This window comes from Zootoca vivipara, chromosome 7, assembly GCF_963506605.1.
Source record: "Zootoca vivipara chromosome 7, rZooViv1.1, whole genome shotgun sequence".
NCBI lineage: Eukaryota > Metazoa > Chordata > Lepidosauria > Squamata > Lacertidae > Zootoca > Zootoca vivipara.
Genome location: NC_083282.1, coordinates 53,529,600 through 53,551,176, shown reverse-complemented (window position 1 = coordinate 53,551,176; position 21,577 = coordinate 53,529,600). Strand labels below are relative to the sequence as shown.

The 21,577-nt window shown below is 42.5% G+C and overlaps 1 protein-coding gene across 1 annotated transcript; it reads right to left on the bottom strand.

Annotated features, from left to right (window-relative positions):
• Positions 1-2,522: 2,522 nt before the first annotated feature.
• On the bottom strand, positions 2,523-19,867 carry LOC118088437 (acidic mammalian chitinase-like). Its single transcript, XM_035122092.2, has 20 exons — positions 19,807-19,867; positions 19,631-19,660; positions 18,597-18,801; positions 17,028-17,084; positions 16,555-16,720; positions 15,586-15,710; positions 15,331-15,454; positions 15,057-15,239; positions 13,970-14,086; positions 13,406-13,538; positions 12,343-12,495; positions 10,941-11,145; positions 10,483-10,539; positions 8,936-9,101; positions 8,658-8,782; positions 7,715-7,838; positions 6,445-6,627; positions 5,515-5,631; positions 4,318-4,453; positions 2,523-3,145 (listed from the first exon to the last, which is right to left on the bottom strand). The coding sequence occupies exons 1-20, from the start codon at positions 19,829-19,831 to the stop codon at positions 2,877-2,879; spliced, it is 2,700 nt and encodes an 899-aa protein (XP_034977983.1). The 5' UTR covers positions 19,832-19,867; the 3' UTR covers positions 2,523-2,876.
• Positions 19,868-21,577: the final 1,710 nt, after the last annotated feature.

Below are 21,577 nucleotides of genomic sequence, written 5' to 3'. Positions count from 1 at the left end.
ATAAAGTTTCTCTCACTGCTGCAGCCAGCAGACCATCTGGTAGCCAAGAGGGCAAATTCAGGCAAATGCTGCAAGCCCCAGAGTCCTAATAGGGTTCTCCAGCAACTGGAGTAGAGAATGCATGGCCCTTTGACAGCTCAACAGCCATGAAAAGTGTGCAGCTCTAACTGGGCTCCTCTTCCATCCACCCCCCACCCCTTTAGCCACTCTCTTTCCAGCGTGCTAGAAGAAGCAGAGGTATTCACAGTTGCATCCCCTTCCTTGAGTTATATAACTGTGAAAGGCCCACATACATTCTCTGAGTTGCAGTCTGACAACCATAGCCATATTTATATTCAATATTTCTGGCTCTGACCAGAAATAATCAACACACAAAAAGTGTTGGCATGGCAATTTTGGGGCACAGGCTTTCAGGGGTGCTGGGGAAGAGAAGCAAAAACTATTTCTGTAGCTAGGGATGGGGGGAGAACAGTGGGTCTCAAAATCCAATGGTGTCTTGTGCGACGCCAATATTTGATGTCCCTCCTTGCCTTCCATTCAACATTATAATTGTGCCCCCCCCTGCAGCATCCCCCTCTCTGCACCCAGTGCAACCAAACCAGTCACACTCCCTTAAATCCACCTCTAGGGATTCAGTCCATCTCACAGTTTAATGAGAACAGACATGAATTGCATTTTCCAAAAGAATATGTGATTCAAAACCTCCTTTGATATTCACACTGCTCTGATTTTTGCAATACAGTACCTTCCACCAAAAAAAAGTGTACAGAAGTGCGCAGATTAGGGAAAGTATGCATAAAATGCATACATTAGTGAAAATAACATACATGAATTGAATCATGTGTGGAATTCTCCTCCATCCCTAGCTGTACATGAATATAAGGAGACTCCACAGTGTCGTGCTTTGAGCTGGGAGTCATGGTGGTGGAAATCCGCTCCCCTTCCCGGGCGAGGGTGGGGCAGGGTTATAGTCAGGCCTCATGCTCTACCTATGCACAGCGGGGGGCTTGGTGATGCCGCCCACGTTACAGGGAGTCCCTGACCACGTCATGGCCCCTAGCTGACCAATCCAGTTGACAGGGGTGTGTGGCTTGGGCTATTTAAACAGCCCACGTGACCAGGGGGGGCTCTCCCTTCTTGCCTTCTCGTGCTTCATATCTCCCACCCTCCCGCCCTATTTCCATGCGTTCGCCATCTTGGCCTTGCTATGGACCATGGTTGGTCGCCTGTTGAGGAGGCCAGGTAGGAATTTTCCCACTTGGCAAATTGGCACCAGCCATATGGTTTTCGCCTGCCTTGTAGCAATTGCCACAATTTTGTAAAGTTTGGTGGTTAGGCATTGGAAAAACCTGGTTTATGGGAGGGGAGGTTGTGGCCTGCCCCTGCCCCTCCTCTTTAATGGTATTCCATTAAAGGGATCCGGGGTGTGTGGATCTTGTCCGAGGCCCAGGTATGGGCTAGGGCCATGCCATGACCCCATCGGGGACCCTGGGGGAGCTCGCAGTTGATGTACATCAACAGGGGCTCCCCATTGGTGGTTGACCCTTTCTAGACTACCTGCATGGCGGGCAGGAGTCAGATATAGTTGGTTCTAGTCCAGTGCCTAAGCCAATACCACTCACATCTGTAACCAATAAAGTTGTGGCCTTATTTAGCCCAGTAACCCAAATTTTGGTGTATGTGAGTTATTATCCAGAAATTGGGGGTGGGGAGCTTGGGGCTTTGATGTGCAATGGCAGCAGATTCCTGCACTCACAAAAAGGTTACCATTGGGCATTCTGGAACACAGCACCGCCATTTGGAATGGCTGGACAGAAGAAAAGAGAGAGGTCCTCCAGGAAAGGAAGCCTGGTCAGAAGGTGTAAAGGCAGAGCAAGCTATAGCCTCTCCTTCAGCAGGGACTCAGGCACAAAGGATTCAAGGGAAAGCAAAGATGACCAGGGACCTCTGAGAGCTGGAAACAAGGTAAAGGATAGGTAGCTGCTGCACACAGAAGGAACCCCTAGGATGCAATGGGTCCTTGTCTCTCTGTGGAGTCAAGGATCCACCAGTCAGTATTTGAGGGAAGGGCCTGTGTTGGGGATCTAAGGATCCCTTGTGGGAGGGGATAAATTAGGCAAATAGTAACGTCCATGTCTGACAAAGAAATATTGTACAATGCCTGAGAATCCCTGGGTGAAGGGCAGTTTAGAAATATTCCTAATAAATACATTGTAAAATAAATACTTTTGATGCCAGCTCTCCAAAGTTCCAACTTACATCCTTCTACCCAACTCCTCTCATTAAAAGATGGTCTGAAAAGAAAGTATTATTCAGGGATCTAATATGAAGGTAGATGTTCTTGGCGGCCAGAAACCATTCACATGCAGAAAAAGTGTGCCAGTCAAACACACACACACAGTTTCAAGGGTCATGAAATGTTTGCACTGAATTTCTCTCCATATACAATAGTTATGTTGGTGCACCTAAAAATTGGGCAAAACTGCCCAGTTTCCTCCCGCTGCCTCCCAAAAGAATAAATGAAATATCAAATCACCAAGATCCATGAATAAATTTTATTGCTCCATATGAAGGGAAAGGGAGGTGCTACAGGCATTGTAAGAAGAAGAGTTCGGATTTGATATCCCGCTTTATCACTACCCTAAGGAGTCTCAAATTGGCTAACATTCTCCTTTCCCTTCCTCCCCCACAACAAACACTCTGTGAGGTGAGTGGGGCTGAGAGACTTCAGAGAAGTGTGACTAGCCCAAGGTCACCCAGCAGCTGCATGTGGAGGAGCAGAGACGCGAACCCGGTTCCCCAGATTATGAGTCTACCGCTTTTAACTACTACACCACACTGGCTAGCTGTTGTTAGCACCTTGCATCCAAGAGTCCTTAATTCGTTGGCCAGTTGCAACACTTACAACTTTCATCAAAGACCAGGCCAGCTGCACAAGACATGGGGAATGTTACAGCTCCAGAACAAATGTAGAATTTATTGGGATCAGTTGGATTAGCATATATGCCATCAGCTTTGTTGGCACAAAATTCTGTTCCAGGAGGAGTGGTGGGAGCATCTGGATCAAGTGTGGTTGTAGGCCCCGGAGTAGTAATAGGTTCAGGAGTGGTTGGTGGTATTATGGTGCTTCCTGGGTCACCACAAACTGAAAGGAACATGCAAAATCAGGAATCAGACATTTGCTTTCAATAACTTCTTCCTAGAACCATTATAGTCTATGAGTATAAAAACCACCTGCTTTAGGAAGGAGGAATGGCAGTGAGCTGCACTTTCCATAATGGGAAATATCGTTACTCTTACATAATGCAGGTGACTGGGTGTCAGAGCATTATATAATATGTTTGTATAAAATATCATGGAGGCAAAGCTTATTATCCTGTATAAATTATTTTCTAATAAAATTCAGAAACTCTGTATACAATGAGATTCATTTTGCTAAATAATATTTTAAGCCATGCAGCAGCAACTTGGGCATTCAAAATAATGCATGCTCTAAAAGGAGCTTCTCACTCAGCTAGCTTGGTGCTTTAACACTAAACTAGAATATTCCCCAAAACAAAGTTCATTTGAACCTCAGTTTTTCAGTGTCTCGGAAGCTGAACGTTTCGGTTTTTGAACACCGAAAACCTGGAAGTAATTGCTTCTGTTTTCAAATGTGCCTCGGTTGTGCTTCAGTTGTCGAATGTTTCGGAAGTCGAATGGGCTTCCAGAACAGATTACGTTCGACAACCAATGTTCCACTGTACTATGTTGTGTAGGATTTGGTGTGATGGTCCATAGAAACAAATGCCACATGAAGTGACTGTGCCTTATTTGCCATACACCCTGGTGAAAGTCAACACAGTTGACTTTTAAGGAATGTGTGCACTGCAAAAAGTTCATCTGCTTCTTCCTTCATTTAAATAGCACACACTAAGACATCATGTGGCGAGGTGAGCTTTTAAACACCATGTGCTGGTTCCAAAACATTTGCCACTGGGCTGGTTTGGACAATGAATGTGCATCCTTCCCATTACAGTGGTACCTCGGGTTACAGACGCTTCAGGTTACAGACTCCACTAACCCGGAAGTAGTACCTCGGGTTAAGAACCTTACTTCAGGATGAGAACAGAAATTGCGTAGTGGTGGCATGGCAGCAGCGGGAGGCCCCATTAGCTAAAGTGGTACCTCAGGTTAAGAACAGTTTCAGGTTAAGAATGGACCTCCAAAACGAATTAAGTTCTTAACCAGAAGGTACCACTGTACTGAAACATACCGGTAGCTGCAAAGAGTCAGGTGTGGAATCTAAACAACTGTTTGGCTTTGGTACCATCTTACCTTTGCCTGCAAGTAGGTTCTTCAGCTCATTTATGAGAGGGTAAGGTCCTTCACCACAGAATGAGCCACTGAAGTCATCCAGGTCAATAGCCCACACCATGCCACCACCAAATTTGTTGTCCTTCACAAACTGGGTCTATAAACAAAAAGGATAATGCTTTATGACAAGCTCTGCTCCCAAGCAAGCAGTGAAAATTGCTGAGGGAAAACCCACTAATTCAACACCAGTATGACACCAGGAGAACTACCAAACAAGCTACTCTGCAAAATTACATCAGCCATTAATCTAGTCTTGATGTTTGTATCCTGAATGTTCGTGGGTTGGTCTACGTAGCCAACCAAGGCCACATTCACACTGCACCTTTAAAGCACTATGATACCCCTTTAAACAGTCATGGCTTCCCACAAAGAATTCTGGGAGCTATGGTTTATTAAGGGCGCTGAGCATTGTTTGGAGACCCCTATTGCCCTCCCAGAGCTCCAGTCTCCAGCGTGGTTTAACAACCAATCCCTCTTCACAGGGAACTCTGTGAGTAGAACAGGGGTCTCCTAACAACTCTCCGTGCCCTTGACAAACTACAGTTCCCAGGATTCCTTGGGAGAAGCCATAACTGTTTAAAGTGGTATCACAGGGCTGTAAATGGATGAATTCCCATAATCCCTGATCACGTGCTATGCTGGTTGATGGGAGTCCAACCCACAATGGCTACTCCTGGTCTGCAATATGCAACTCCATTCTTCACTCCTGATGCCCTCTAAACAGTCTGCCAGTCATGTGTAAACAGCTTCCTTTCCCCAAGGCTGGGAGAACATTTAAAGGACCCTACCATATGGGGGTATAAATGTTTTTCTAGGTAATCGGCACCCACAGCACAATGTAGATTCCATGGGAAAGACACATGCAATAAAACCCTATCCATGTGCTTGAGTCGTTTTATGTTATGGTTTTATTGTGTATTTCAAGGTATGATATAAATAAATCATTATACTTCAATTCAGCACTCTGAATAAACAAATAGTTGAGAAAACATCTTCCAGCTCCCAAATGGTTGGGACAACCTCTAAAGGTCACTTAGATCTGTAAATGAGAAATGGCAACTCCTGTGTTCAAATTATGCAACACAGGCATTCAGTACAGCACTGTGGGTAAAAAGAAGGCATAAAATAAAAGGTCATAGTCAACAAAGGCAGCCTTACTTTGTATCCATAGCTTTTTTTGTTGTCAAAGCCAACCCACTCAGAACCTTTGTAAGCATAGGGAACACACTGGTCTTCAATCCAATTAACAGTAGCATCCCTTATAAAGGTACAGATCTGCAAGCAGAGTATGGTATTAATAGATTAATGGATTTGAATCAGATTAATCTGGTGGAACATGGAATTAAAGTTGCAACAGAGAAGTTATTTGGTTTTTAATGATCTAATTCATGGAAACCACAGAAACAGAACTTTCTGTCCCAGTCAAGAGAGGAACACAGTAGACTTCCCTGTTGACTTTTGGAAATGGAGGCTACAGCATCCTAGAGCTCCCAGGATGCCCTTGCAGGAACAATATGACTGCACCACAAAAGCTGCTTTGCAGACTAAGCAGCTGTTGTAACAGCGGAGGTTTGAATTCCCCTACAGATTTGTTGTGTGAGTAAAAATACTCTGATATATGCAGACACCAAAATACTAGAAATTCAGCAAATAACCTCACACAACACTAATAACAGCTGCTAAGAAAAATTGTAATTTATCCAAATCCAGAAGGCAAGTAGAAAGACAGCATGATATTTATTTTGGGCCAAATTTGTAGTGTAATATTGTCAAAATATTCCAGTGTGTTAGGTTCAAGATTTTGAAGGCACTTGTATATAAAATAATTTTTGCTCATTTGGTTTATTATATATTCTGAAAAAAAACATGAGAATGGCAACAAACCATGTGCAGTGCAGTCTTAAGGTATAGTTATGATGCAGCTTAATTCTTAGTAAGTGGGCATAAGATTGTAACTGTATTAGAGTGCAATTCTATATTCAGAAGCATGCTCCACCGAATTCAATAGGACGTATTCTCAGCCAGGTAAGCCTACATAGGACTGTAACCTAAAAGGCATCCTGCCCTAGGACTTCTCCAGCATCTTACCTCATAGTAAGCCCAGAAACCAGCCTCACGGGTGTATGGTCCAGAAGAACCAGCCCCAGAAACAGGAGCGCCCACTGATGTATCACTGGTAGTAAGCCTAAAGGTACGTCCATAGGTGGGAAATCCCATCACAAGCTTCCCAGCAGGAACGCCGTTGTCTCTCCAGTATTTCATGGCAAACTCCTGCAAATATAACAGTGTGAATTAGCCTCACAATCATTGTTTGCAAACACTGTTACTGGGAAATTGGAAAGGGGGGGTGAGAGACCTCCCCGCTCCCCCCACAAGCCTTGCCTCACCACAAGGCAAGGACTGCACATTACCAAAACCTCATTCATTTACATTCAAAAGTCCATTCACAAAGTGCCTGCCTATTCAGAAACGCCAGATCCCTGACAGCAGCCCCTGGTGTCAAGAAAATTAACAGCAACAGTCTGCAAAGGCATTGCATCTGGAAGGGAAGCTCAGCTCAATTTGCAGAAGGAGCCTGAAATCAGGGAGAGCGTCAATACTAAATGTAGCAATTCACATGATAAGTGCATCTACGTACTGGCTTAATGGGAAGACTTTAGAAATTCATAAGAAATCACTCGTCTCAATCTTCTCAGTTCCAATGGCATTTAGGACCCAGGGAAGTGAGGTATAAGGGGAGGGGTGTGTGAGCCCACCATAATCCCCAAGAGATGTACCCTCACAGTTTGCAGGGCCTTCCCAAGAACTCATGACCAGTGATATCCTGCCCCAAGAGTGCCAGACAGAGAACCATCTCAATCACAATGCCTACCCACCCCATAGTGGGATGAAGCCCGGACAAGACAAAGGGGTGTATTTGACTTGACTCAGCAACCAGGGAACTGTAAATACTTTCCTTTGTAGTGTAATGGTGTGAAAGAATATATTTGAGAGACATGGGGATGCCTGGATCTCAGGATCTACCCAAGACCACACCTTTTCTGAGACATATCTATGATGTCTTGATGATGCATCCTGAGATGTATTATGGGAAACTTTGGGAAACTTTAAAATACTGGTGTAACCATTGTTTTTGGCTGCTTCATCTTTGTGATTGTAGGAAGTCTTGTTGCAACAATAAAGATCAAGCCTCCAGGCCGCTGTTTTGCTTCTGCCTCCTGGCTGAAGTCTCTTATTTCTGACACCCGATCTAAACCTATGGGAGTCAAGGTTAGGCAATTGTGGGGTGCTCCAAGGACTCCATGTTACAACACAAAGCAACCTGCTAAAGAAAATAAACCGTGCTTCATATTCTTACACAGTTGAAATATCTGAAGTCTCCAATATCAGCTGAACCAACATGCAGTGGGCTGTTGTGCCCTGTAAAGGTGTCCCAGCCACCATGGAAGTCATAGGTCATCACGCTAATAAAATCCAGGTGTCTGAAATGAAAAGGGCAGTTTAAAATTAGGCTGATTCAAACAAGCAAGTCTAGGTAGGTTTTGTTATTTGGAGGTTCCACCCCCACCACAGAGTGAAATTTCAGCAAGTTCGCATCAGCAAATTTTAATTTTTGCAATAAAAAAAGTTTTTTCTGGTGGATTTGGAACTTCTTCAACCTCACTTCACTTGCAAGGGGACATGAGTCTGAGAGACCATCAGTCAGAATGTGGGGTGAAAAGAAAGTCAAAGCTCAGTCAAGGCCAAACTCTATGTGATGTATATGTCTTTTCTGGCCTTGCCCAGATGAGTAAAAAAGAAAGCTGCTGAGGTGGGGACTGAGAGTGAGGACCATGGTGGGGGACCATGCTTCTAACTGTAAAAAGCCCCCCCCCTTCTGCACTTGCTATTTACAGTAGGAGAGCTCTCCCATTGACATCAAAGATGAAGGAAGGCAATTGGGATTGGGATTGTGGTGTTTGCAAAGTGTTAAAGCCACCTTCCCCCCTGCCTTCACTTCATGGTCTTGATCTGCCGGAGTCGAGGAAGTATGCCGAAAACAAACCAGCCATGTGAGGCCAAGCAATGCAACAAGCCTCACGGGACGTTTGGCCTTTGGCACTCATTTTCAGTTGGCAGTCTCAGCTCTGGCAACATGTGAAGCAATAATTGGCAAGGGAGTACACCTCTGTATGTAGCTTCCTTTAGCATTGAGTGATAAGGTTTACAGGCCATAAGACTGGAATTCCAAGCAGGCTTGATCAATTAAGCATTACTATAATTGCATTTGACAAAGCTCTCCTTTTTTTCTCTCCACTTACTTTCCTATTTCTTCAATTTCGTATCCAGCATCAATGGTGGATTTACCAGCAGAGACAGCTGCTGTCACCAATAACCTGTTGCTCCCAGTCTCTTTGGCCTCTTGGTCAAAAGCTGCTACCATTTCCTAAAGAAAGAGAATGAACTATTATCCCAGCCTTTTGTTAAGCGACACAGTCCTATTTCTGCAGGTCTCTACAAACCTCTTTTGAGCAGCAAAGCTTTCTTCCCCAACTGCGAAGCCTGACCAGGCGGGTTGCTGAACCTACTGATCTCCTACCTGGATCAGGATGGTGAAACGATGCTTGTCCTCAGGGGGGCTACCCCTAGAACCTGGATATTCAAAGTCCAGATCAATCCCATCAAAGCCAAATTTGCGGAGGTATGCTATAACCGAGTTTATGAAAATCTTGCGGTTGGCTGCAGTGGAAACCATGGTAGTGAATCTGGGGGAAACACAAGCAACAGCAGAGTCTGGCAGCACTTTCTTAAAAGAGCATTCCTAGGCAAGAGCATAGCCTACCTTCATCCAATTTACCAAGGTACAGTTCTGCACCCCTGTTTTTCTTGCATCTGTTGCTAGTATCTTTCCTTTTGTTTTTTTGGTTTATTGTTCATTTTTTTCCTATCAGCCAATCCAACTGCACATTGCATTACAGACTTTTTTTTCCTGTTCCTCAGCTTTGTTTTCTTGCTTTCTTTGCTTTATGCAGTTGAGATACTTCCATTATCAGCCACAGTCCTACCCTCAGTTATATGACATTTAGCTTTGCATAAATCTGTGTTTGGGTTTGTTCCCCCCCCCCCGGCATCTTGGTCTGCAGCACCTTGCAAGAGAGGGTGGAGGGCCAAACTTTCCTTATCTCTTCATGTTACCTGAAAGTGGAGAGTGGGGAAGGAGAGGCCAGAATGCATCTGAGGAAAGAATGGACTAACCTCTCCCATGGATATCCCCAGTCTAGTCTGGTCAACATATGCAGTAAAAGAAGGGGAGAAGAGCCCTGATGTGGTAAAAGGGCTGTACCATTTCAGTCTGGAAAGGAGGGTTGCTTTCCAATTTTTAATGCACTTTGTGTTAAGAGTTTTATTCAAGTACAAAGGATAGAAGACTAAGATGCAGGCTAAACCACAACCTGTCTCTCATGTTTTTGTATTTTGTCTCTCATGTATGGAAAGGAAACATTTTAAAAATGGCATTATTGATCTGCAGCCTGAAATGGTACAGTCCACTATGAGCTTCAGGACTGTACCACCTCAATTTACTACAAATACAGACCAGGCATCTGCCTCCATTCCTGCCTTCCATCTCCTAAGGAAGGAATAAGAAAGCAGCAAACCCTGAATGTAAATATACAGTTATCTATAGCTGGGCACACATTATACCTTTAAAGAATGTTCTTTCCCTGAAAGAACTCTCGGTACCATAATTTGTTATGGGTGGCTGGGAATTGTAAGTCCATGAGACATAAACTACAGTGTCCAGAATTCTTTGAGGGAAAGAATTTGTTTCAAACGTGCTTTAAATGTATGGTGTATACACAGTTGTGGGCACTGTCACATCTAAGAAGGTAGTAACTGAATTAGGCACGTCAGAGAATAGCTCTCCCTGCTTCTTGCACTTGCCATTCTCAGTCTCTTACTCTCCTGTTACAAAAAGTACTTTACAGAGAAGTCAAACAGACCTGGAATCTTAAGGGAGGCCATCCCTGATGCTTAGCTTACGGGAGTCTGATTCCACTCACAGTCCGTCAGTTGTCAACCACTATTATGCTCAACAGTTGTATGCTGATTACCACTCATATTTCCAAAGTTATAGAGAAAACTTACTTCTGTGTACCAAAGTTCCACCCTCCAATAGCCAGCAATGTCACCAAGGCAGGATTACTGTGAAAAGGATATATATATATTTAAACAAAAACTGAAAACAGGTTTGATGTAGAAAATCTATAGATAGTGTTCTTGTAAAAACTAAGCTGCTCACTATTTATATCTTCTGCCTGCCAAAATTTCCAGCGGACTTCTACTTAATGCTTATACAAAGTCAAGTTTAGATTGTGGAACAAGTTCTTTCTTTATGAGGTCTACAGCTACCATTGTATCATTATCACCAAGTCAGATGGTACATCTGCAATATCTGTATCAGTTTATGCTAGAGAAGTGCCTGGTGGATCCACAGTTTCTGTATCGGCTCCTAGAACAGCTCTGAGGCATCTTACAAAAAGATAAGCACTTATTTTACCCACATCACAGTTACATCTTAATGTTGTGTCTAAGAAAAAGCTGACCTCTGCTTTAGCGCTTGGAACTCTGGGAAGAGCCTGTCCTCATCATTCCACTCATAAGGGGCAATCTTATTGTCGTTCATAGTTGCAAACGCATACATCAGGTGAGTGCAAAGATGTGGGTCCACGTTGTTTGGAAAGTACTTGGCTGGTTCAGGGCGGTACTGAGCCCAGTTGGTGAAATAGCACACAACTTTGCAGGAATGGCCTGGTGAGAAAATGGAGATGTTACCATTTTTGACACAAAGTCATGTTCAGAGTTCATTCGGTCATTATCTTCTAAGAGTGTGTCTGGATGGAGGATTTTGAAGTGGCTGACATAACAATTATGCAATATTTCCTAGCTCTAAAGACAGTCCAGGGGCTAGAAGGGATGGGGACTACAGCACAAAATCCCAGAACTAGTTTGCCACACAACTTTGAGATATCATTCCCCAAGCCTACCATTTCCAGTTTAACACTATAGTTCAGTGGTAGGGAACCAATATTGTTTCTGAAATAATACATGAGCCCAAACACAGCTATCCTTCAAAGTTTGCATTTATCCAAGTTTTTGCATTTATCAAGCGATGTTTACTAGGGTTGCCATATTTCAGTATTGAGCTTTTTTCAGTTCTGCCCAAAGTTGTTGAGCTTTTTTGCCAAAATCACAAAGAGCCATTTTTGAGCTATTTTTACGGATCCCCCCCCCCAATTTCTATCTGGACACTGTTGTTGACTGCAGTATTCCAGATAGGGGAACCCTATGTTTACAAAACTGCATATATGTGGGGACAGATATAACATGAAGATATGCATAAAATGAAGATATGCATAAAAATGAAGGTATTAATAAAAATAAGTTAGTGAAAAATGCATTATATTGGGGAAGATGTCTTGCAAAAATGTGTCTATGAACTGTCTATTAAAAATGTATTTATTAGGAGAAATTCGCATGAAAATGCTGGTGAATTTTCATGAGGTTTTTTTATTTAATCCAAATTGCTGCAAAATGCAGGGAACTGAATTTAATATAGGAAAAATGAGAAGCAAAGAGAACCTTCCTTTCCCTACTTATTGTCAACCTTTCAGAGTGGAGCCAGAAGCCAAAGTGTGCAGGACAAGAGGCAAATGTTGGCAGAATATTATGCCAAAACATCACCTAGACAACTAAAATACAGATATCATATTAAATACATTTTGAGTGTTTATGTCTCTCCATTTATACATGTTTCACACACACACACACACACACACACACACACACACACATGCACAAATAAAATTGTGGACATATTTTATCACATCTTGACAATCACTTGCCAGGCCACCAGAAGCCAACTTTAAAAATTGTCCCAGCCCATGAGCTGCTCCCTCCCTATCTTCCTACACCGCTAACTGTAACTTTTGCCAACAGCAAACTCACCATCCTCATCGGGATTTTCACTTGGCTTAGGAGTTGTTTCATCAGGAACCTGAGTAGTGGTTTCTTCAGAAGGTGTTGTTACATCATCAGGAAGAGTAGTAGTTTCATCAGGAGGTGTGGTGGGAGGATCAACAGTTGGAACATCACCACAGCCTAACAATAAGAAGTGCAGGTGTTCAGAAGGCATGTGGAAATCACAAATGCATTTAATAGGTATTTTAGCTTGCATGGCTACTTTGACAATTCTGGATTTGTTCAATGTTTTAAGCTGTCAGTAATATCTTATTGCTCTATTGGCTTTTGAGAAATACATTTGAGCTCCTGTTTTGATGGGAAATGGCATTTAATCTTTGAAAATTAATTACCCTGAGGTTCACCTGAGACCTCTGATCTAGGTTCACTTCAACAGGCATACTGTTGTACATCACTGGATGGGCAAGCGATAGGTTACATTTTCATTGCGAAAAAAGACCGATGTAGCTTTCTGTTTCATAAGAACAAAATCAAAACCCGCAATTGACCAATACTTTGGAACAACTGAAATGTCACAAACAATGAGCAAAATTTCTAGTTCTTCTGAACGCTTCATCAGGCTGTGGGGGTGGGGTGGGGGTAGGGAGCCGGTCTGATGTTGGAAGCTACAAAATCTGCACCTGGTCACAAGATAGAGGGCAGGAGGCAATAGCCAACTTAATTTGTATAGACAAAGGACCTACAAATTGGGACCAGGCAGGAATTTGTTGCCAGATTAGCTGACAACCGAGGAAAGTCTCTGACTTTGTCCCAGTGAGCCTCAACTGAGCATAGCCAGGTACAAATCAAACGACTGCATTGAAGTCCATTTGATACATGCTAGGGAATCAGATTCGCTGGCATTCTTCCTACTGGCTACATACATACATACATACATACATACATACATACATACATACTTACCCAGGGAAGGAATATCACACTGTTACACTGTTGTAAATAGGGCCACCTTGTATCCGCCCATGGAGGATCCTGCTTCACACACAGTGGAGCGCAAGATTACCTTTGGTGCTACATTTAGATGCCTTACCTCCTGCAAGGAGACTCTTCAGTTTGTTTATTAATGGGTAGGCTCCTTCACCACAGAATCCACCACTGAAGTCGTCCAAATCAATTGCCCATACCATGGCACCCCCAAACTTATTATCCTTCACAAACTGGGCCTGCAAGAGAATCATCATCATGATGACATTCCCATGATGCCATTTTCACAACAGGAGGAAGCTTCATTTGCATCGGGCCTCTTCTTGTGCTATTCATATTATCATCTGATTTGTATTTCATTTAGTTCCTTTTAAAAACATTCATGCCCCACTTGGGGCAGTTTTCAGCTTATAACATTACAATTTCACGAAACAATATGGAATAATGCACACGCAGAAATCGTAACTGCTTATTCATGGAACTCCTTGGTTTCCCCACACACTGAATCTTTAGAAGGGCAAGCCTTGCATGGAAGAAATCCCTTACATTACAACGTGCAAATTGTGATAGCACAAAACGTGACAGAACACACAAAGTTCAGAATGCTGATAAAGATGCCTTTGACAAACCAAATGTAAGGGGGAAAGCTGTATGCAAAAATGGTTCTTACTTTGTACTCATAACTCTTGGCATTGTCAAAGCCAACCCATTCATTCCCTTTGGAGGCATATGGCACCTTCTGGTCTTCAATCCAACTAACCGTGGCATCTCTTATGAATGTGCAGATCTGCCAAAATGTTATGATATTAGCAAGAGGACAAAATGAAGAAGTAGAATGGTCATGTCAAGAAAACAATGACACTCATTGTGCTTCGAAATTACCATATGGTGAGAAGCTTAGGATCATAACTGCAGCTGCTCCTGCCTGTCACTTGCAGAAGCTGACTCCTTTGTGAATTAATTTGATTCTTTTAAATGTAATTGTACTCAATTTGTATTCAGTTTGATTAGCCTCCAACTATAATAAATTTGCATAGGAGCCTATGCTTGTACCCAAATATGCATAGGCTTCTCTACACATGCAGTCTGAACCTTCCATTTTGGAAGTTTATGGATTGCTTTTAGGGAACCTGTCGTTCCTGTGCAATCATTTCGAATGTGTAGGGAGTGGCCAATGGGCTGGCCGCCCATTCTTAAGAACCCAGGAAGCTGCTTTATGTGCCCTTCTGGGATAGTTCAGTTGACAGAGCATGAGACTCTTAAGCTCAGGGTTGTGGGTTCTAGCCCCACCTTGTGCAAAAGATTCCTGCATTCCAGGGGGTTGAACTAGACAACTCTTGTGGTCCTTTCCAACTCTACAATTCCATGATTCTAAGTCCCACCATTCATCTATCTAGCTCAGTACATAGCTGCCAATTTATCCCTTTTTTAAGGGATTTTCCCTTATGCTGAATAGGCTTCCTCGCGAGAAAAGGGAAAACTTGGCAGCTATTGCTCAGTACCGTCTATATCAATTGGCGGCGGCAGCTCCGGGAATACAAACAGGGGTGTCCTTCTGTAGCCCTATCTGGCAATGCTGGGGATTAAATCTGGGACAATCTGCATGCAAAGCAGATTCTCTACCACTGAGCTACAGCCTTTTGTCCTGAATAAGCATTAATACTTACCCAGAATGAATGCATTCGTGAATGGAGTTGATGGCAGGCATTAATACTCATTCAATGAAGAAACAACCTGAATTTTCCTCAAATCATTACCTCATAGTAGGCCCAGAACCCAGCTTCTCTAGTATAAGGTCCAGAAGAGCCAGCCCCAGAGGCAGGAGCACCCACAGATGTATCACTGGTAGTAAGCCTGAAAGTGCGTCCATAGGTGGGAAATCCCATGAGAAGCTTGCTAGATGGAACACCGTTGTCTCTCCAGTAATTCATTGCAAACTCCTGTTTGTAAAAGATGAATGGAGGGGGTTGTGGGATTTAATATCTGTCTTATTCTATGGGAGTTGATCAAATCTATTCTCCATCTCCTTACACAGTTGAAATACTTGAAGTCGCCCTGGTCAGCTGATCCCACATGCAATGGACTGTTGTGGCCTGTGAAGGTGTCCCAGCCACCATGGAAGTCATATGTCATCACGCTGATGAAATCCAGGAGCCTGGAGAAAGTCGCACAGGAAGCAGTGTTAACAGCCAACATTCTGACACAGGCACTAGGAGTGTGTCTAAGAGAAGCCAAAGTCAGAACAGGTGGCTATTATTAAGAAAATGCATGTTTTCATTTACTTACTTTCCTATTGCGGCTATTTCGTATGCAGCGTCAATGGTTCCTTTCCCTGCAGACACAGCTGCTGTGATTAGCAGTCTGGGGCGACCTGTGCTGGCAGCCTCAGCTGTAAAGGCCTCCAACATTTCCTAAAGAAGGAGGAGGAACCACTAGTGAATACCTATTAGCAGAGCCATAGCAAACACGTGTCATTTTTTTCTGGAACTAGGCAGCTGTGGGCATTTTAATTTCCTACAATGCATAGCATCAATGTGGGGCCCTGATGCAAAGTAAAATGACAGTCCCCAACCAGTAGAGGGCGCTTTGCCTGGGCACCCGAAACGTTGAGTCACATGCCTATTAGAAGGTCATTGGTCTTCCTGAGCACTAGGTTAAATGACCATTCTAAAACTGACAATGGTATCAGAGATCTCAGTCAAGAGTACCAATTTATCAGGGATCCTCTCAGTAACCAAGACAGAAAGTTGAGCTATTCCAGTGTCTTGCCTTTCATCTCAACAGATCCATCTGAAAGGCCAGAGTCTAGGGCTTATAACCTGGTCTGCCTCATATTGATCTAACTTTATATCTGTGCCATTTAGCAGCAAAGGACTTTTAAGTTCCTCTTCACATGTTCAGCAATTGCCAGATTCTAATATATATTCCCCCCCTTTTTTGTGATAGTGAGAGGAAAACATTTTAGCTCTGAAAATGGTAACAGTATATCCCAAGCATTAATCTGTTTATTAATCTGCAAAGATCAGCAACATGCTGATTAATACAATCCCGAAAAATGCTGGGTTTCTGTTACCTCCATCATTTCCATAAGTTGAGGCTCTTGGTATATAGCCCATTTAGGGACAGAAACAACTCAACAGCATTTATCATCCATTCTACTTATGAGATTTCTATGTTTGTTAAAAGCTTTCAGTAGGCTAAGCTAGCTATGGAAGTATACTAGATCTGTGAGAGAATGCTGGGCTGGTACCTCACCTGAATCAGGATGGTAAACCGTTGCTTATCCTCAGGGGGGCTGCCTCTAGAGCCCGGGTATTCAAAGTCCAAGTCAATCCCATCAAAATTAAATTTGCGGAGATAGGCTATCACTGAATCAATGAAGGTCTTTCGGTTGGCAGCTGTGGCGACCATTGTGGTGAATCTAAAAAGAACAGATCTCATTCTTAGTATTGCATTTTTACTGTGGTACTAAGGAAAACTTACTTTAAGGTAAAAATGCCTCCCTTAGAGAATGTATGAACACTTGCAAGAACATGTTCGCAGATAAATTAATACTTAGCTCTAGCCCTGCCTTTTCCTACAAACTACTTAATTTCCCTTTATTGCTGTGAAGTTTCAAAATTTCTAACATCTGCTAGAGCTTAGTGTGGTTTCTAACCATCTAGTGGCTTCATAATTTGGACTCTTTGTCAGTATAGACAGAGGTAAATAAACAAAAGCGTTCTCACTTCTGAGTGCCGAAATTCCACCCTCCGATAGCCAACAGCTGAACCAGTTCGGAATTCCTAAAAGGCACAGAATATATTAATATATTAAAGTGAATAGAGAAACATTTTTAAAGATATAGGTTTAGACACTCACAACAGTATTATATACAACAGTACAGCACCATTCCCTGTGCAATTATGTATTTATGCGGCACATGCATCAATCGGATGAATCTAACCTAAAGTAGTTGCATTTAGACCCCACTGAAACCAACTAACTTTTCACACACTTTTTTCAATAGAACCTAAGTTTGTCTAACTTAAGTGGATCCACCCCAATGCTTATTTCTTTAATACATCTGTATCTTCCCTTTCTTACAAGAACCCCAAAGCAGCTTACATGGAATTATCCTATTTTATTCTACTAACAACAGTGTTGGTCAAGCTAAAATGTGGGGATTTGCCAAAGACCAACTGGTAAGTAACATGGACTGAGTGGATATTTAAACCCAAACCAACTTCCATGTGCTATTCACTACAACCGAGTGTGCAAAATTATTGCATAGATTGGAAAAAGAGGGCAGGGAGCTTGTTTTCTTCTTCTCTCATAATACTAGAACCAAAGAAGCTGAGTGTTGGGAGACACAAGATGGACAAAAGGAAATCCTCCTTCACACAGTTGCTACTTCAAGATACAGTGATGGCCACCAACCCAGAGACCTTTAAATTCATGATGGATAAGGCTAGTAGTCACAGTGTTTCATTGCTGCCTCCAGGATCAGTGGCAGTATGTCTCTAAATACTATCAAGGGTCAGCAAAACTTTTCAGCAGGGGGCCGGTCCACTGTCCCTTAGACCTTGTGAGGGGCCAGACTATATTTTGAAGAAGAAAAAAGAATGAATTCCTATGCCCCACAAATAACCCGGAGATGCATTTTAAATAAAAGGGCACATTCTACTCATGTGAAAACAGTCTGATTCCTGCACCGTCCATGGGCCGGATTTAGGCGGCGATTGGGCCGAATCTGGCCCCTGGGACTTAGTTTGCCTATTCATGTACTAGTTGATGGGGAACACAAGTGGAGAGAATGCTATTCTGCTCATGTCCTTTCCATGGGCATCTGGTTGGTCAATGTGAGGGCAGAATGTATACTTTTGACCTGATCCAGCGGGGCTCATGTTCATTCACTCTGCCATGGACCATTAATGCCTTTCAATAAACTCTTCAAACTAACAGTTAGTATATTAGTATTATCGTGCAAAGAACAATTTTGGTATGAATTCACATCCATTCTCTAGTTGATGCAATCATAGGGATTGTGGGCCTAATATTATATATCAATCGCTGTATTGCAGCTAGAAGCAAAGTTCCTAAATATTAGCTAGTGATGGCATGGCAAAAGCTGCTGTAATGAACAGTAGCAAGTGAAGACTGAAACAGCTGGCATCACCACATTAGTTGAAATATGTCATATGAAGGGACACTGTTCAGAAGAATTCCTATCACCCTGGCACATAAATTGACAATTATGTGGCCCTAAACAGACATCCATATACGAAATGTTGCTCTGTGTTTGCATTGCTGCTTACTTTTGTTTCAGTGCAGTAAACTCTGGGAAGAGCCTGTCTTCATCATTCCATTCATAAGGGGCAATCTTATTTTCATTCATTGTAGCGAAAGCATAGATCAGGTGGGTGCAGAGTTGTGGGTCCACATTGTTTGGGAAGTATTTGGCTGGCTCTGGCCTATATTGAGCCCAGTTGGTGAAATAGCATACAAGTTTGCATGCCGAGCCTGATCGGAAGAGACGAAACAATTAAGCAGCTGTTTACAATACTCATTACAGCCCATTTTTTAATTAAAATCCCTTCCCAACCATACATTCGTATACCAGGTAAGCATGCAAGGACTGTGTAGCAAGCAAAAACAAAACCCTTAGGGGACAAACTTTTGGAAAGATGGGATGAGGCTATTTTAATTTGTACCATTTTGCCAAAAATCTTCGTCACGCACACAAATTTTGCATGAAGCAAGATGATAAATTTTGGGGTAAGGGAGAAGACTTTGAGTATATATATAGAACCAGGAGTGCAAACTTGAATAAAATATGGGGGGCACTGGTTAATTTGAGTTAAATAGCAGTTCTGATTATTTGTAAATATTTCTTTCACACAGAATTCCCAGGATTCTTGATGGCTTACAATACATATTATCCCTTTTTTACCTATGAAATTACTAAAGTAATGAGACAGTGTGTTTTCCATGTCTACCTGAGATGGCTAAGGTAGGAGGAAAGTAAACCTGAGCTTCTCAAGTCTGAAATTCAGTTGACAGCACCATGCTGGGTAGAGTAAACTGTGCATGATGTTTTATCGCTTTTTAAAATTATTATTATTATTCTGTTGGGAACCTCCCAGAGTAGCTGGGGAAACCCAGCCAAATGGGCAGGGTATAAATTTTGTTGTTGTTGTTGTCGTCGTCGTTGTCATCATCATCTTCTTCTGCACACACACATGCCCACAAAAACACTGCTCATCCCTAATTTCGTTGTTCCCGCAAGGGGACAATGACAATAAAGATCTATTCTATTCTATTCAAATTAAGGAATGGAATAAGTACTTACTGATTTGCAACTGCAGCAAAACAGCCAAACCTGCAAAGAACAGAGAAGAGAGTCCAAAGTAATGGAAAAATTGCACTCTGTAGTCTAACAAAGCACCATTCTTTGTGTCTGCGAAATGAAATCCCACCTTACAAACCTTAAGAGAGGCAGCATACAAAATATTATAAATGACTCACCGACCCACAGCAGCACCTTCCCCATCTTGCTTTCACATGAAGGAGCGCCAGATGAAGCTCTGAGCGGCACTTTATAGGGGGGCAAGGCCTCCTTATCACTGTGGAACCTGCACACCTGCACTCTAGAGAAGGTAGGATCACAGCAAAACACATATACTGAACTTTTAAAAAATAGTAATTAATCATAATGAAGTCGGTAAGAAGTAACCCCTAATGCTTTGGATTCAGATTTGGTTGGGATTAAGCCATACAGTACTGTGTTATTTTATCTATCTAGATTCACAATGTAGTGAAGTGTGTATTTTTACTGAGTGCCCAATTGCCTTGCTTGCTACATTTTTTATGAAAAACACAACTAGGTCGAAGTATTCTGCAGATGATGTTGTATGCAGTCCACACCCCTTCCCACCAACATCCCCCCATGGACTGGATCTGTGCTGAATTTGTTCCTTGCAGAAAGGGTTTGATTCCTTGAACCTGTAAAATACTGGGCTTCTTCCACTGGGGCTTCTTTTTCCATAAGGAACCCTTGTATTCCTTCAACCAGTCATAATGTGCAACCAGTTCGGGATAGAAACCATACCCCTTACTACCAACTTCCATGGTGTGATCGGAAGGGTGATAGATGGCTTGTCATATTTCACTAGCTGCCCCTATCTCAGTAAACTTGGGCCACTAATATATGTTGCAAAGGTCTTATGTTGCTACCATGCACTTAGAACTCTCCATAGATGAAAAAGTAGATCTCAGTCATATACATAATAATTTCATGACAGTGAAATGATGAAGCATTACACCAAACATGGTAACATTTCAGTATGCCTACAGAGTTGAGATCTTGGCCAGCTATATCATGAGACTGGTATTCGACAGTTTGTTAAATAAGTACTTTGCATTTCAAGGCATGTTCACTTAGTGACTTTTTTCTTTTTCAGAACTGTTAAAAAGCTAGTGATTAGCTAGACTCGGAGCCAGGGGTGGTGGAGCTGAGCTGAAGCAGCGAGATAAAGGGCCATAGTTCAATGACAAAAAGACTTGCTTTACATGCAGATTAATTCCAGGTTTGACCTCCGTCATCTTGAGAGAAAAACGGGATCAGGGACTGGAAATAGCATTCTGCCTGTGATGCTGTGAGCCAGTGTAGACCAACCTTCCCCAACCTGATACCCTCCAGATGTTTTGAACTTCTACTCCCACCAGCTCCACCAGCATGGACAGTGGATTATGGGAGTTGTAATCCAAAACATCTGGAGAGCACCAGGTTAGAGAAGGAATATAGTGAACTGCCTTATCGTGAGTCAGACTCTTTCTTTAGATTTATTTCAGCTTTAAACTCATATACACATAAAATAAAATAATAACTAAAGCACCATCTGCTGGTTAAAACAAAAACAAGAACAAAATTGAAAAGTATACTTGGGTGCTAGCTTGCTTTACTTATTGCTGAGAATCTGATGAAATTATGCCAGTTCCATAAGCAAACCAGTGCCAGAATTCTTAGATGAGATATTCCGTTACGGGTCAAGTTCACACATAAATGGCTTCTACTCAATTGTTCCCTTCTCCGCATACATTAGCAAGAATGTGCAGATAGTCCAATATAGAAAAACACACGGTACCTAGTCACCTGGGGGCCTAAAAAATTCAAATATTTTTCCTTAACAAGTTTTTACTCCCCTACATAAGACTGCAGTTGTTACTGGGATGCCAGTGGCTTCAGAAAGCAGCACCAAGATCTGCTGTGTGTACAGAGACTACCAGCTTATGTGGA